This window comes from Adiantum capillus-veneris, chromosome 23 (genome assembly GCF_014529385.1).
Source record: "Adiantum capillus-veneris isolate H3 chromosome 23, ASM1452938v2, whole genome shotgun sequence".
In the NCBI taxonomy this organism is placed as follows: domain Eukaryota; kingdom Viridiplantae; phylum Streptophyta; class Polypodiopsida; order Polypodiales; family Pteridaceae; genus Adiantum; species Adiantum capillus-veneris.
Window position 1 is genome coordinate 31,992,602 of NC_140953.1, and position 17,548 is coordinate 32,010,149.

A 17,548-nucleotide genomic window follows, 5' to 3' on the forward strand; every position below is an offset into this window, starting at 1 on the left:
AGCAGGGACTTAACTACCATGAGGATACCCTTGGGTTTGGTAAGGATGTGCACCTTACCGAAAGAAGCAACCAACTCAGTTGCGCACATGATGAATGGTATGAACAAAGTCCTACGTGATTTCATACCTTAAATTACAATGCTCTTTCTTAATGACGTGTCAATCAAAGGATGTGACATAGCGAAAAAAGTTGAGGCTTTAGGTTCGAGTGGGTGCCACAAACATATGGTAAACTATATCAATGATTGTGGCAGTATTTTCCAAGGCTGAAAGAAGTGAACCTTAGATTATCTGGGCAAAAGTCGTTTTGGGTTGAACAAATTTTGATAAGAAACATCTTTGTAGTCTACAACCTTGTCCAACTAAAGTGGATGCAACACAAAGGATGAAAGAATTATGCATAAATATCACAGAGGTGAATTTTTCTAGACTCGTGTGTCTTCTATCTCATATAGATTCCACATTATGCACATGTTGCAGATTCTACTAATTATAATTGCTCCTACCCAGTTTGATGTGTGTGGGTGTGTGTGTAGAGACACTCAGAGAGTGCAAGAAAATATGCATGTATCTTAGTGTGTGTGTTTGTGTGTGTGAACCCATCTCTAGGGATGGCATGATCTAGAGTAGGCAAAGAAGAATCCATGTGAGTATGCATGTGGGTATGAAGTTGCAAGAGTGAAGCAAGTCAATATTTATGAGATAATGGGCCACTAGTTTTTGCCCATGTAGATATGTGTATGTGTGTGTGATTTGGTGATTTGGTAAAATTGGATGTGATTTGGTGATCCTTTCGTCATAATCTTGATTACGAAAACAAGCAAACTCCAGCACAATAAGAAGGGTTTGTGACTTTCAACGCTCATTGAATTTAAATTATATTTAAGAAGAGGATTGGTGATTCTCCATAAACACTTTTTCACAAAGTGTTTGCGATTCTCATCGCGAACTCACAACCATAGGTTTCACACCTTCCTAGCTAAACTGCACACAATCCGACAACGTGACCATAGCGTAAGTAGTCAGCAATTCTAAAGTGCACATACCATTCCTGATGTTTCCCCTTCGACCTCAAAGCAAGAGAATATCACATTCGGAAAAGACCAATCAGAAAAGTAGCCAATCCCCCAATGTTAAATTTCGAGCAATAGTGCGTAACTAGCTCCCCTAGATGCCCTTAATATCGAAGATCTCAATTTTTGAGAGGGTGCTTTCGAGTGCCACATCATTTAAAACGCTCGAAAAATGTCATTGCACGCCAATATCTTATAGACGTTAGATGATATTAATTAATCATACGCAAAAAGGTTCGAGGCTGACCTTTCTTTGTCAGTCTCAGAGACCAAGGTTGTGTTCATTCGCATTCAACGGAGGAAGGCCTGATCTTGGCCTCTTTGGAATATTTTTATTTTTATTTTTTACTATAAGCGCGGTGAATTATATTAGACGAGCAAAAAATTACATTGTAAACGGCCACTTGGACCAGCAAAACTGAAGTGAACATAGAAGGAAGTTCTTCCACAGGTGTCCCATACCTATTCCTACCATCCTTGAACAATTTACATGGAGGGTAAATTATCTAACTCTCCTTGCAGGTGGCTAAAGTAGAACCGCCCTTCCTGAATACGGGATTCCAGGTGGGCTATTTCAATTTCCAGCTTCTTCTCCCAGTCCTCCTACGTGAGCTTCTTTTCATCAAAGTAGGGGTCCCCCTCTTCGCCTTCGCGCATATGCTCCTAGTAGTTCTTGGAGTCTCTGAGAATATCCATCTTGGTTCAATAGATGGTGATGTGGTCAGCTGCGACCTGTATATCTTGCACATTGATGGAAGACAGCAGCGTGCTCAGACTAGGAGTCTGGTTAGCTCCCTCAAACAATAGGCCATTCCACTGACGCCAGACGACCCACCAGAACTCAACCCTGGATTTATTCCAAAATAAACTACTCCTACATAGTCCCTAACAGTAGCTGTTTCCAAGAAGGGGAGAAGCCTACAGTCCTGACCAAGGGGGAGAAAATTGGGCGGTTGGAGGAGCAAGAGCAAGACACGGATAAGTGGCAAATATCTTCCACCTCTTTGTGACACCTGCAACATATTCCATTGCCGAGATTAGCCTGTTGCGCCCGACCTTCTGCAGGATGAGCCATAATAGAACAGACTTTTTGGGTTCGATTGCTGTCGAACAGATGTTTCGGAACTTGGAAGTCCCACTGCTTGGAGTAGTTGACACTCCATCTTCTGTTTAGGGTGGAGGGTAAAGATCTTCCCATAGAGAAGCCTTTGCAAATAGGGTGATTGAGTTTAAATCGACCTCTCCAGGTAAAGGCTACAAGCTTGGAAGGGAAGATTCTGGTTCGGCTACGAGCGAGGGTACATTCCCAAGGTTTGAGCCTGAAGTGCAGTGAGAGTTCCAAGTTGCTGAGCAAGTTTGGGAAGCAGGGTCCCACAAGTCGAACCAAGTTTGAGGCCTTTGCTAAGGGCTTTCCTGGCTGAGGTTGGGGAGATGGGACGGGATGTCCGAACAGGGCCACCAGCAGGAGTCATTCGGGGGAACCTAGAAACTATGCTTTGATGACGTATTCAGACCTAGTCTATCTCTGAGATCCCTCCCTAATAAATTAAGCAACAGTTAAGGGGGGGGGGGGGATCAAACAAGCCCACAACAAAGAAGAAAAAGCTGATTCTGAATATGGAGCTCATGATGGAGCCAAGAATAAAACCAAAAATCCATAATCGTTTTTCACTTTCACTCTAAAACTATATTCTAAATTGCTCGTGAACAGCTTTCAGCTTGCTAAAAGCTCTAAATTGATTATAATGATGCTAACTAGTCTAAGTCTTAGGTGCTGATCATGCGAGGCTCAGTTATCAGTAACTTTTACAGATAACAGATCCCACAATGTGCTCACGCACACGTCCTACTGAGCTAGCTCAGTTCTACCGAGCATAGCCTTTTGTAACTATGCCAAAATCGGCATAGTTACAAAAGGCTACTCAGAGTGCATTGATGCTCTGCACTCTGGCGAGCGGCGACTCTGCGCGCGTCACCTTTTGTGCATCAACCTCCAAGTGTGGCAAGTCTTTCCAAGCACAGTAATCTGTGCAGGACCACTCGAAGGCTCAGTAACCACCTCTGATTTAAAAAATGGGCTTGGTAGGCGTGCCTCGCATGAACACTCTCTTCACAAACAAAGACGCCGTCCTTCTATAAGGGCAGCTGATTTCACAACATCCAACCCAACAATCCTCACCATCATATGCATCTGATTGAGAGCAATGGACAGCTAGAAAATGGCTCCGTTCACTTGCAAACGTACCATTCATTCGCTGCAAAAACATGTGCAAAATCGCGATAACACGACAACAAGCTATCTGATCTGTGCAAAGCAAAGCCATTTTGCAAGTAAATGACCGTTCTTGAAGCTATATATTAGACTAAATTAGGCCCTGGGCAAGCAAAACCATGTAGATTTTTGCTAGACTAATAACACCCATAGTTTACTGGCTTCAAGCCCTTGACTGAATTTTGGCTATTAGGTTGAGAACCTATATTGGAGGACACCCCCTCGAAATATGCTAGTATTTCACGCGGATGTTGAGTACCCTTTCTAACTTTTCATCAATCTCTCGCAACCCTTCTTGGAGCTGCTTCCGTAGCTCAAGAACCCTTTCCATATCCTTTGTATCCTTGAGCAATATGCCACTTGGTCCTGCCCCTGTGCACAACAAAGATTTTCTCATCACAAGGCCACCATTGAAAGAGTTGCAAAAGAAGCACTTTGTTTAATCTTCAATGCCTGCATGCACTTCAGTATACTTGTATCCAGAACAAAAATCCAAACGGACATACGCGAGTTATTCGGTGGTGGCATCACGGGTACAATTGCCTTCATTGCTCTCCTGCCTGTAATCAACATTTCCAACAGAACACTTGTTATGTAACATAAATGGAGAGCATTGGTTTGTTGAAGTTGCAGTACAATCCAAGCATAGACCAATTCAATGACTGTAAAGGGGCACGTGCCGCTCACAATTTATGCAATCTTCAACACCTAGCTCCACTCTAAAGACATTCTTTTCAGCCATGCCAGCTGCTTTGAATGCTAAAGCAGAGCTTAAATTGGAGCCAGATGGACCCATGTTTTCATGCGACCGTAAGGTCTCCACATCATATTGCATATATGACAACCATTTGATGCTGTAATAACTCTGAAATTTACATTCAGTAAATACAGACAGGTTAACAAGGACACCTGTTTAATTGGACTGGCTGGCTCATTGCCTGGACTTGAGTGTTGGTGTCATGCTTCTGGGATTAGAGTGGGCCGAGATAGCGGCTGAGACTCGAGAAAGAGATTATTACCGGAATCCTTTCGGCAAACCACCACCAATTCTTGCTCGCACTTGAACAGCGCTGTGCTGTATCCCTTCCAAGCACCTCTATCATGAGCTGATATGAGTACTTCAAACCCATCCTTGTCGACATAAAAGATGACATCTGCATCCAGAGCCGCTCGTATATCTCGCAAACGCAGGCGGCCATCAGATTCATTTGTGTTTCCACTCCAAAGATCGAAGAGCTTGATGGGCTTTGGAGGGACGATGAGCTTGATTTTTCCGATCGGCCACATGTCAACCAGCCTGATCAGACGCGAAAAGCAAGCTTGTGAATATGGGGCATGCAAGCACATGGACAGAATGCAAGCATTTTTTTTGTATAATATTTGAAGCACCCACGACGTCTTCTTTTCCACGGGAAAATGAAGCCCTAATTGAAGTTTTCTGCTGCGATGCAGAAGCCTTCTTCGTTCCTGCAGTGCTTAAAGAAAACCTGTTAATTGAGAGAGAGAGAGAGAGAGAGAGAGAGAGCGCTGAAGAAGGACTTTCTACGACTGTGTGTGAGTCCGTGAGACCGACTCAACTGAGTCAAGTCTTAGACGCGAGTGAGTGTTTCTTAGACTTGGGACGCTGGGAGACTGGAAGTATATATTTATGTCATCATAAAAATCATGGCAGCGACGCTCTGATCATAATTATATAGATTGTGGAATAACAATGATGAATGATGTTTTCGTGATACTAATGATGAAGATTGTCCTCTTAGCCCACTGTCACACTCTGACACCTAGCCAAGGCGTTTGAGTCGAGACTCTCATGTATGATTCTGATTCAGGCCTTAAATTTGGAGGCCATTTTGGGCGTCATTGGCATATTGGGCATAAAATGAAGCTTAAAATAGTTGAAATAGGCGTCAACATGAAGCTTTTGTGCTAGGGACAAGGTGTCATTAGACACCCAAGTATACGGAGTAAGGTGTCATACATATACATACGTACACATACATATATATATGTGTGTGTGTGTGTGTGTGTGTGTGTGTGTGTGTGAGTGAGAGAGAGAGAGAGAGAGAGAGAGAGAGAGTGATTAGTTTTATGTATGTATGCATATGTATAACGAGTGAGACTAACTCCGCCTCCGGCGGAGTGGGCAACAGAAAGAAATCATTGATAGGATATGGAGCTGGCGGTGGGCTTTGGGGGCACAACCGAGCCAAACTCGAGGCTGCATAATGGAATGCCAAGCGATGTGCACATCGTTGGTGACATCAGTGGACACATCATTCACACCCCTTCGACTATTATCTCCTCCGAAGTTCCAACTCGAAGCGATCAAGTTCCTCCTTCCATCGGTCAGGGCTTACATGCTAGAGCTGCCATGGCTCGCAATTGCCAGCATGAATTTTTTTAGTCTCTCTCTCTCTCTCTCTCTCTCTCTCTCTCTCTCAAGCAAATGTTGTTTCTTTATTACCCTTTGGATAAAAGTACATGTAACTACTAAGCTCGTCTCATCAACCAAGACATCAAACATGCTTGAATGCTAGCACCTATTGTCAAACGAAGTCATTGAATGCCTGTTAGAAAACTTGTACCAAGGAATCGGAATCCAAAGGGTAAGGAAAATAACCGATCCACAGACACATCCAGACTCCAGTAATGCATTTGTGTGGCTCCTGGTTAGGGCAACCCATAACTACCTTATGTGCTTCTCATGCATTCTGCTTTGAACTCCCTTGTGTTTAAACTTACCAGCACTTTTATAGGACATTCAACACTTTGATTGAATATATGCTTCAGTCCTCATCCTTTTTTGAAATAATATCACAGGAGGGAGGCGTGTGGCAACCATGCAGGTATGCAACTAACTTGTGCTACCGTAGAGTACTCCTCTCTGTCAACTTAGCAGCTCGGTTACAGATGCCAGACATCTCGAACAATTGGGCATCTTGTGTATTGCAGGGAGGAAGAGGGAGCGATTGGGGGTTGTGTTATGTGCCTGAGAGAGAGAGAGAGAGAGAGAGAGAGAGAGAGAGAGAGAGAGAGAGAGTACTACACAAACACTAACATAGAACTCAAAGAAGACAGTAAATAAATGAACTTCCCATATAGACAATGTGAATGAAGGGCAAGGCACACCACCTTCAATTAATATCATTCACAACCTTGCTGGATAAATTGAACGATTGGAAAGAACAGCACTGATCGCAACTTTATAAACTACATATCCTAGCCCTGCAACATTTAATCTAATTGCAAGACCATTAAAGCCTTAACATTTCTTTTATGTCTTCATCTCAAGACAGGAAAAGCAGACATATCTACCTTTTCCAATGCAGCTCCAAATTCCACTTTACATGACTATACAGCCAGGGATATGCAAAGCAATGGTTCAGATAAATCCGTATTACCACATATAAAGGTATGCAAGGTCAAGTGACCAAAGAGAGAAAACTACATGACAGATCTATGGAAGAAGAGGGAGGGATTAGGGGTTGCAATATGAGCCCGTGAAAGATTAACATGCAGCTGGCGTTACCTTTAGTTTTTGGAGCTGAGACTGGAGCCGAGCCACTTCGTTGGGGATGTAAATGTGCACGACGAAGCAAGCTGCTTCTTCGTAGTTGGAGGAGAGAGACGGGATACAGTAGTGAAATTACGAAATAGTCAAACAAAGGAGAGCTGGAAGAGCTCAATCGTCCTATAGGCTATGAAGGCTCTCATCTGTATGCATCCTGCGAGGAATCAAAGACTTCTGGGCACGGCGCCTTGACGTTATTGGAGCCTTGAGTAAGAGAGCCCAGAGCTCGAGGTGCTTATCCGCAGGTCGATGCATATTAGGGGAAGCTTGCTAGCATTCAAATTTCGGTGAGCACTGACCTGTGCCACTGCCACGTTGGTCAAAAGGAAGAAGAAGGGTAACGGGCTAATAGAAAGGGAGTCGGCATGCGCAGCCACTTGGAGGTTGACCCTCTCATTTTAATATAGGTATAAGATGTATTTAATTAAGTTATAAGTTATAACGTATGCATATTTCCAGAATAGAAATTTAGCAAAACACAATGTAGGAGCATTGAAGGTGTCTCATAATTTTGCATGTATCTTTGTAGAGAGTCGTGTCACTCACAGCTCGTGAGGCCCGACTCCCTCCTCCTCTTTCAACTGAGCTCTCGAGTCAAAGTCTCAGCTCGTTCACCTTAGTCTAATCTCAGCAGCTCAACTCGTCAGGTCGTTGGTCGACAATCCCTAGCCGGAATCTATCTGCTGGTGCGCAATAGCCTAAGGAGCAGTGGCAAGCACAAATTACCTGAGAGTTGGATGCGACAAACAAAAAGCAAGGCTGAAGAAGAAAGGCAGTAAGATGCGGATTTTGGAGATTGCATCACCAAAAGTCGGGACTCATTCATTAGTCACGAGGCGCAAGTAGATAGTTTTCTGTTTGCCTGGGTAATATTCTCTCGTGTGAACGTAGTTAATATTTTAGTTTGCATGCTTGGGATCTTTGATGAAGCTTCTAACTTAGCCTTAAGGGAGAGCCTTGAAGTTTGAACGCATGTCAACTCTGAAAGCTTCTAATTTGAAAATTTAAGCATCAAGGGATACTTTGGCCTCAAGGGATACTTTTTCTGGATAAAGCCAACCTTTAAAGTTGTTGGCATCTAAAGTTCTCATTGTAAACACAGAGAGTGCATTTTTTTCTAAATTAATTGTATGTTGCAACTTGCTAATGTTGTGAACCTTGGATAACTAGAACCAAACACATCTAGCACCCAAGTATGGGGTAGGCAAACACCTTGCCCCGTGTTCTATGAGATATGATGCCGCTTCCATTGTCTATTCAAAGAGGGTTTTGGACCGCTTTCTAGAGTCATGAGGCAGCGAGGACCAGAGGTGTCTCGGATTGTTTTTACTCGAGCTACATGGATATGGAGAGAGCTTGTTGAGGAAATGAGGACATCAAATCAGATCCAGGCTCAGAGGTAGATCACATATTTCTTCACATTAGTCAGTGAATAGCTAGAGGAGAAACCGTTACAGTAGATTTTGGATCCCATCCACACCAGAGGTATGTTTATTGATCAAGCAATTGAGTTAGGAACATCTAGGTGCCCATGACCATGGGTGGCCTCATAGCATTGACAAAGGTTGTAGTATAGGATCCGGATCACTCTAGCTTCATATGCGAGATGCCTAGTCAGAGTACTAACCATGGAGGATATTAGTCACTTTCTATGGTGAGTGATGAGGGATATTAGTCACTTTCTACGGTGAGTGATGAGGGATCTCCTCTAAGTTTGATCCCCCACCTCTGTTGATTTGTATCACTCATTGTATCAGATCCACACACCCCCCCCCCCCCCCCCCCCCCCATTTCAGCTCTTTGTACTCTTTTTATTGTACTCAGACATTGTATAAGATTCACCACTTGTAACTTTTTGGTGTCATAGGTCATTTTGGCCTTTTGAAGATGTTAATATAACATTTTATTTCATTTCATTTCTGTGTGTGTGTGTTTGTGTGTGCACGCGTTATGCTATTTTCCTCTTGAATAGATCTTTGAGGTCTCTTGGGATAGATTTCTACGATGTTAAAATCCTCTTCTTCTCCCCTCCCCCCCCATATATCTATATGTGTGTGTGTGTGTGTGTGTGCGCGCGCGATAGATTTCCTTATGTATTTCTCTAAGGAGTATGAGATACTATTTTTTACTTGGTATGATTATGGGCTTATAGATTTGTTGTGTTTATGTCATTGCAGGAAATGAAGACTTTGGTGCTCTTTCCAAAATGAGATGCAACGGTTCACTTCAACACATGCATTAGTGACATTCCCACTACACTAGAGGTGAGGGCTCGTTCCTCACTCAGGCTTTGGATTTCATTACTATAAATGGTACCTATTAACACTTATCTCTTAACATTTCAATAATCAATTGCTTTTTTAACTTCAATTTTTGTGGTGAAACTCAAAAAATTAGTAATTACAATTTATAGTGTAGAGCATCTTGAACTATTTGGTGAAATAACACATTATCGCTAAAGAATCAAATGATTGTTCTACTCATGGATCACATTTATGTTGTGAGGGTATCGCTGTTATAATGGGACAATGGGTCTATCAACTATTGTGAGTGTATTGTTCTATGGTTGAATGGGTCATTTATTGACTAGCTTGGATGAGCGAAAAGTAGTGCATCTCAACATTTTGAAAGTCAATCTTTTGAAATTGTTAGTATAATGTTTGTTCAAATAAGGTGTGCTTGCATGAATGGTGATAAAGATGCTCATTTACAATTTTCATTGCCAATTGAGGTGGGAAATTCTTCTTTGAGGCAATAAGAATAAGATTGATATATGGATGTACAACGATTTAAATAAGCACATTTTTTGGACGCTAATGAAGATTGAAATTACCTCTTGCTAGGCTATTTACTTCTTTAGAGATAATTTGTTGAATAAGGAGTGCTTGCATGAATGAGGATAAAGATCCTCATGTGCAATTTCCATTGCCATCAGTTGAGGTGGGAAATTCTTCTTTCATGCAATAAGATCGATAGATGGGTGTGGTGATTTAAAGAAGCACATGTTTTGGATCTTGTTGAAGGTTGAAATTACCTTTTGCTAGGCCATTTATTTGTTTTTAGAGATATTTTGTTGAATAAGGTTTGCTTGCATGAATGATGATAAAGATGATCATGTGCAATTTCCATTGCTAAATGAGACGGGAATTTTTTTTTCAGATAAGATTGATAAATGGGTGTGGTGATTTAAAGAAGCACATGTTTTGGATCTTGTAGAAGGTTGAAATTACCTTTTGCTAGGCCATTTACTTGTTTTTTGAGATATTTTGTTGAATAAGGTTTGCTTGCATGAATGATGGTAAAGATGATCATGTGCAATTTCCATTGCTAAATGAGACGGGAAATTCTTCTTTGAGATAAGATTGATAAATGGGTTTGGTGATTTAAAGAAGCATGTTTTGGATCTTTTTGAAGCTTGAAATTATATTTTGCTCCTAAGATGATTAGGTTTTTTTGAGAGCTATTTTGTTGGTTTTTAATGGATGACAATGTGAGACACTTTTTAAGAAATAATAAAATTCGAAAATACATTCATTAAAGTTTAACATGAGGGCTTGTTTGTCGAGACTCTTGATTGCAAGGTTGGGCATCCCTATAGATTGTAAGGTTTGGGGAGAGAGAGAGAGAGAGAGAGAGAGAGAGAGAGAGAGAGAGAGTTAGTTGGGTCTTTGCATGCGTTGTACATGTGTATTAAAGTAGATGAGGGACTTGAGAGTATCTCATAAGGATGTGATTTATGTGAAATTTATGTGCTTGATAATTTTGGCTTGCAAGGCATACAGATCCATCAAAGATGAGTCAAAGTAATTTGCTTCAATTCTTTGGAAGGGGACAAAAGACTTCAACTTCAGATGACAAAGCTCATGCATCAGATAACAAAACTAAAAAGCAATCTATGAGAGAGTTTTTGAAAGATATCTTTGGCTCAGATAGCGAGATGGAAGACATTGTGGAGATAGAGGATACTCTCGAGGTTGATGTGGAGAGTTTGAATACCCATACTATAGAAGAGATCGAAGGTGTAAGGCAATCAACTGATGGCTCACACAATGGTGTCTCTACAACTACAGAAGTGATTGCACCAACAAAGGCTAAAAAGGTAACCGTGAGGAAGTTTCGTCAAGAATGGACAATTACGTATCCCTTTGTTTTCCAGGTCATTCATAAGGAGAAGGAGTTTATGAAATGTGCTTGGTGTACAAAGTATAAAGTTAAGGGACCTTGGGGCAAAGGAAATGGTTGTAAAACAATCATGAAGAGTGCCATAAGAAAACATCGTAAGTCCAAGGAGCATGTTTGGGCTGCAACAAAGCACTATAGCGAAGGTGGAAAACGGATGAAGACTCATGCGAAGGAAGTCATTAGCAAAAATAGGCACAGGGTCATTACCGTCATGAAACTTGCATATTTCAATGCAAAAGAGGACCTGGCTATCCGTAAGTATGAGGGATTGTGTGGTTTGGCCTATTCTTTGAATGTAGAAGAAATGCCCATTCAGCATGACTACTCCTCATATACTAATATGATGGCCGGGAATGAGTTCATCTTTTGCATATCAAAGTATTTGGATGATTTGCAAAAGCAAAAGTTGTTGCAAAGTCCCTATTATGCATTGATGGTAGATAAGACTACGGACAGGTCTTTAGAGAAGCATCTCATCATTTATTTTTCTTTTCTGGCACCTAAATGTTGAGGCTGCTCCTCTGTTGAAATTACATTTGCAAAGCTACTCACAGTACCTGATGGGTGTGCCCAGACCAAGTTTGATGCAATCATGAAAATGATGAAAGAAGTTGGACTTAACAAGCAGCAATTGGTTGGAATAGCAACAGATGGAGATAGCTCAATGCTTGGTTTCCACGATGGATTGGTTGCAAAAATGAAAAGAGAGATGCCACATCTCATGAGTGTTCATTGTATTGCACATAGAGAGGCTCTTGCTGTACTTGATGCAGTTAAATGCTTTCCTTGTTTACCTTATATTGATAAACTTGCTAACAAAGTCTATTCATGGGTTTCTGGTTCTAGTGTAAGGCACACATGTTTCCAAAGTTTGTTGAAGGAGATGCACTTACAAGTCTTAGAAGTTTTAAACATTCATGAGGTTCGATGGCTCACACGAGGTAATGTGATGGAGAGGTTGACGCAACTCATGCCTGCAATTCTCAGCTTTTGGAAAGACAATGCGAAGAGTTGGTATGAGAAACTTCGCGTTTATAAAGTCCTTTTTTGTATATACATGCTGGCAGATGTGCTTAGGGATCTTAATGCGTTGAATACTCATTTCCAGAAGGAGAATGTGGATATTCCTTCTATAAGTGCTGAAATAGAGGTAACTATTGCTTCTTTGAAACGAAAATTTCTTCAGCAGGCATTTGGACAAGGCACTCACTTCCTGAAGAATTTCATGGATGCCACAAAGGACTGTGTTTTTGTGTATGTTAGTGATGATGGAAGGGAGATTTCGCATCAGCTCTTGTATGCTAAAATTCCAGGCAATGATGCAAATGGGTTGCCATTAGATAAGGAAGGGGGAGACGTTCAAAGTTGCATGAATTTTGCAAAGAGGTTTGTCTTGAAAGTGATAGAATGTGTGAATGATCGATTTCCAGATGTTTATTTCTTCAATGCAGCTAGACTTTTTAGCCCGCATCACTATCCTCGCAGAACAAAGATTGCAGAGGAGATAAAATCCAGAGAGAAAAAGTTCTCAGAATGGCTTGAGAAATTGCTTGAGAAGTTTGGAAGTCTGGTTGACATTGACAATTGCAAGGTAGAGTTGCTATCATTCATAGATACATTGTATTATGGTTGTGAGGGGATGAATATGTCAGATGCATGGCGTGTTTTTTGTTCTAATAAGAACTGGATGCAAACGTATGTGAATCTGACAAAGTTGTGGCAGGTCATGCTGGTTCTTCCTATGTCATCTGTGTCATGTGAATGAGGTTTCTCAAAACAAAATCTCATCAAGACGCATGCTCGGGAGTGCTTGAATGTGGAAACTCTTGAAGCATTAATGCGTGTTTCATTGCTTGGACCTAGCATTGAGAATGTAGAATGGCAAAAGGTTTATGATATTTGGAATCTTGCAAAACCAAGGAGGACATCGTCCGACTTATGAATTTGTGATGCGATTCATCTTTCAGTATTTTGATGGAATTCGCTATTGGAATATATTTGATTACTTAAATGGAGTCCATGTACTTTTGAAGGGACTTTGCTAATATGGTCTATTAGCTTTTTGGACAATGTGCTCAGAGTTGCATTAAAAAATCCAATGCCCATGCAATTTCTCAGTTGTTGATAATGCGCTCAGAGTTGCATTAAAAAATCCAATGCCCATGCAATTTCTCAGTTGTTGATAACATGCACTAGCTGGTTGCAACAAAGCTGATTTCTCTCCAGTCAGCAGCACGTTTTACCTCCTATATATTTATTGAAGATGCAAAATGAGACAGCTTTTCCTATATGATAGCTGAGCTTTTACATCATCTTGTTTCGTTAGTTTTGCGAAAAGAAAATTCTTACTCTGTATATTTACTGAAGATGCAAAATGAGATAGTTTTGCATATCTGATAGCTGAACTGTTACATCACCTGGTTTTGTTGGTTTTGCATTTTGCAGGAATCTGGCTCGACTGGCACGTAAGCCACTCCTTGAAATTTTTTTCACAAGTGTGCAAAATCTTCTATAGTCAAAAATAACTACTGATTGTCAGAAAAGGATTTAGCTACCTCATGATGTCCTTACTCCTAAGAAAAGGACAGGAGTTACATGGTGTTGTAACTTGTAAGAATTTTAGTACACAGCCAATGACCTGGTTTGAAGGTGGCAGCCAAGAAAGACAAGCTTATCTCAAAGTGTAATCCTTTATTTGGAAGGTAGTTTTATTTCAGTCCTATTTTGCTCTCGGTACTTGGGGCTACAACATCAATTCTCTCTCGCTTGGTTTTAGAGGGAATCCCCTTGTATCAATGTCCGAATCATGTTCGTCTTTTGCTTTGTTGCTTGTTTTTTGTGATTATTTGTCCATTGATCTCGGTTGTTGATTGTGTAGATCTAAGGGTGATGCGGTGCCATCATTTGTTGAAAGTTGAGGGCGAGGATCTACTACTGCTGCAAGTTTTCATGTGCCCAGGGCTAAGACATTGACACTCTCTTGCTAGTTGTTGAGGGGATCCTCTCAGATTAGGGTCTATACTTGCTCTTTTTCTTTGCTGATTCTTTTTGTGACTGCATGTGAATGCTGTTGACGCTACCCTTTTATTTGTTGATTTTACAGTGTAAGGATTGCATGGTGTGTAGTAGTGGTCAATGCTTACTGGTTATTGAGGATTCCAGAGATGGGGACTACCATGCAGTAGCTGCAGCATGTATGGTGGCAGTATGCTCTTGGGGGAGAGACCAAGTGGCGAGCTCCAGTGCAATGCGGAGCAGACACTAAGAAATGAGAAGTTGGAGGGTTGCTTCAGAGATCAGTGCAATATCATCCTGAGAGCGTTCTCCCTCTCCATCACATTGTAGTAGGCAATCCGTGCCTGGATGTGCTTGCATGATGCATTCAACATATTTCAGGCTGCTAAATATATAGTTATTTAAGCTCAAGTTTTTTGCAAGGGCCGTGATTCTAGCTGCAAGGTGTCATAAAATGGAAGTCTCTTTTGGGATTTACTTTGTCCCTAATTCTGTAGGAGTAAGTAATGTCTGGTTGTAGACTGCAGTGAAAATTCCTTGGTCTACACATTCTGTATTCGCGATGAGAAGTGAGTTATGCTCTTTTGGAGAGGGATTTTCTCATCTAAGTTGGGTTATGGCACCTCATTACTTTTTAGTTGAGGTTGGCTAAACCATGGAGCTTCTTTGTTGGATGATATCAAGGCTAACACTTTATCTTCTATGTCTTTTCAATTCGACCTTTAGCCGTGACTTGTCCAGGCTTCAATTTGAGAGTTAACTTCTCGCAACTTTCTGTGATGATGAAAGGACCCTTCATATTTTTGTGTCAATCCTTATGAGTTTCCGATGTGTTTTTTCTTATGCAAATCATTCAAGGGCAGGCCCTGCGATTTTATCACTTATTGTATTTGTAGCATGTGAATTAAAGAACAGACTTTTCTTCATTTTAAAAGTGATTTCCATATGCTTTATGCAATGGAAGCCAAACCTGAAATAATTTTTTTTTTGTTACAGATTAGCAACAAAAGGTGGATTAAGATTTCGTTCGAGCAACCACAGATCTTTTGCTTGCAGAGGTGAAATACTTGAAGAACATTTGATGGCTTAAAACAACGTAGATGCATGAGTAATCAGAGCAATTACCAAGTCTTACAAGTTCCCTTGGTTCGTTTGCCAGGTACATTGTGTTTTTTTCGTATGTGTTCATCCCATCATGACCTATGCAAGTGATTTTGGTGTTGTATTCTTATTGATGACATTGGTTTTCTATGTGGTTTCATGAAAATCTCTCAAGCTTACGTGTGGATGGGACCGTGGTCTGCAACTATTCAAAGGTTTCACTTACAAGTTACGAACTATTATTATTATCTCTAGGTTAGATACATCAAAATGCTATGAAATTTTGAATCTAATCTTCTTCTTGTTCCAAATGTGTATGATGAAATTATGAATGTATGCATTTATAGAGGTGTCGCTTGTTATATTCTAGGAACATAGTATCGTATAGAGTGAATCAACGATGTTTACATGATGAAGCTTAGCTATACGATGTTAAGCGTCATTTGAACTATGGAACCTAAGAACCTACCGACACTCATCTTCTACACGTTGAGAGTCATTTGAAGCTCAAAAAATGTAAACTAAGAGTCACGTATTCTTAATCAAAATTTAGGGGAGGGAGTCAACTTTAAGGCCTGCTCTCATCCCAATCAGCAGGGGCACCCATAATTTTTAGTGTCACTCTAGGGTAAGGGTTACCTTTTGAAGTGATGAGCTTGAAATCTGCCTTAAGACCATCTACCTCTACCTCGAAAAGATGCCAATAGTAATCAAAGCAGCCACCTTTGGATTTTCACAATGTGGGCCAGTCCGTTTGCAGGAAAATGACTATGTCCCGAATGATTATTACTATGCTTTTAGCCACCCGAGGCTAATGGAGAAGATGCCTCAGAGGTGGGTAATAACTCATGTGACAACCACGATATGAAGGAGTTCTTTGAAGAACCTCAACATTCACAATTGGATGCCTTTTCTTTTGCATCCAGTAGGTACTTCGCATTTGATAGGCTGACCTACAACCTCATGATAGTGATAGCCGTTTTTCGGCTCTCTGTAGTTGCCATAGTGAGTTACCTCACCCTACCAAAATCACCCAAACACTGTGGCTATCCCTACCATTTCACTATATATAGGCGTGTGTGAGTTAGGAAACTTTCCCCATATTTTCTTAAAAACCCTCAGCTAGCTAGTCACTGGGCTAGGTGAGCCAAAAAAATAAAAAATAAAAAAAAATAAAAAAATAAAGTATATTATGGCCTCTTTGTGTGTAAATATTTCATTGTATATATGGCCTAAATATAGGGATTTTTTATAATTATTTTGGTATTTTATTTAAATATTTCTACTTAGGTGTGTGTTTTATTAAACATATGTACACCTTCTTTCATCCTCTTACACCATAAGTATATTTTTTGCCAATATGTACATACTCTAACCTTATATTTTTCCTTTATACAAATCACTCCCACATTTTCACCCTCACCCTCGTGAAAACAAAAAATTGATTTCTACTCATTGGTCAAGTTTATTATATTATTTACTTGCATACCTTTTCCTCTTTCACCCAAAATAATTCAAAGAGGGACCATATCATATGATTCCAATATCTTTCCATATCCATAACTCCTCCATATTTTTATTATTATTTTTACTCATTATTCTAACACCATGTGCTCATTGAGCTAAAGTCCATGAATAGTCCATACACTAGTCCCACCATGTATATATTTCTTTATTCACCAATAATCCTCCTCCATGCATGTGTCAAGGGCAACTTGGATGCTTTGTATTATGATATGACAAAGGAGGGGCTCACTCTTGGATGCATTGTACAAATTCAACAAAGGAGGGGTCCACTAAAAGACTTTTGCAAGCATAAAAATAGGCTTTTTGGTGAGAATTTTGGCACCTATCTCCACTCCGAATTTGGAGCAGTGGTCAAAAGAGAAAATGTATCCCACGCTCTGAATAATCACCTCAAATTTTTTCATGATTTTTGGAGCTACCAGCGGTGAGCTATGATTTTTTGAGTGGACCCCAGTCTGCCCACTTTTTTCACAAGTAGCCCATAGTCTTCTCTCACCTCTTTCCACACTTCTACACACACACACACACACACACATTTCTCTCAATCCCTCACTCAAACCTGCACCTTCAATGGTTTCTCTCACCTTCTTCACCATTAACCTCCCCACTTACTCCCATAGCTCTCATATGAGCTCTCCATGTACATACACCATCTCTATGCCTCTCTCTATTATCTCCAAAGTACAATTCCATCTTAATCCTTATATATATACATAAATTCAGCATGTGTACCATGCTTAACCTCTGCAAATCAAAAGATCTCATCAACGGAATTACCATTTTCATCACGATGATCAACCTTGGCAG

The 17,548-nt window shown here is 40.6% G+C and overlaps 1 protein-coding gene across 1 annotated transcript; it reads right to left on the reverse strand.

Annotated features, from left to right (window-relative positions):
- Positions 1-1,457: 1,457 nt before the first annotated feature.
- Positions 1,458-6,106, reverse strand: LOC147427600 (uncharacterized). The gene is made up of 7 exons (XM_086496737.1): positions 6,036-6,106; positions 4,739-4,801; positions 4,365-4,642; positions 3,852-3,905; positions 3,605-3,717; positions 3,253-3,328; positions 1,458-3,099 (listed from the first exon to the last, which is right to left on the reverse strand). The coding sequence occupies exons 1-7, from the start codon at positions 6,104-6,106 to the stop codon at positions 2,996-2,998; spliced, it is 759 nt and encodes a 252-aa protein (XP_086352863.1). The 3' UTR covers positions 1,458-2,995.
- Between the last annotated feature and the right edge of the window lie 11,442 nt (positions 6,107-17,548).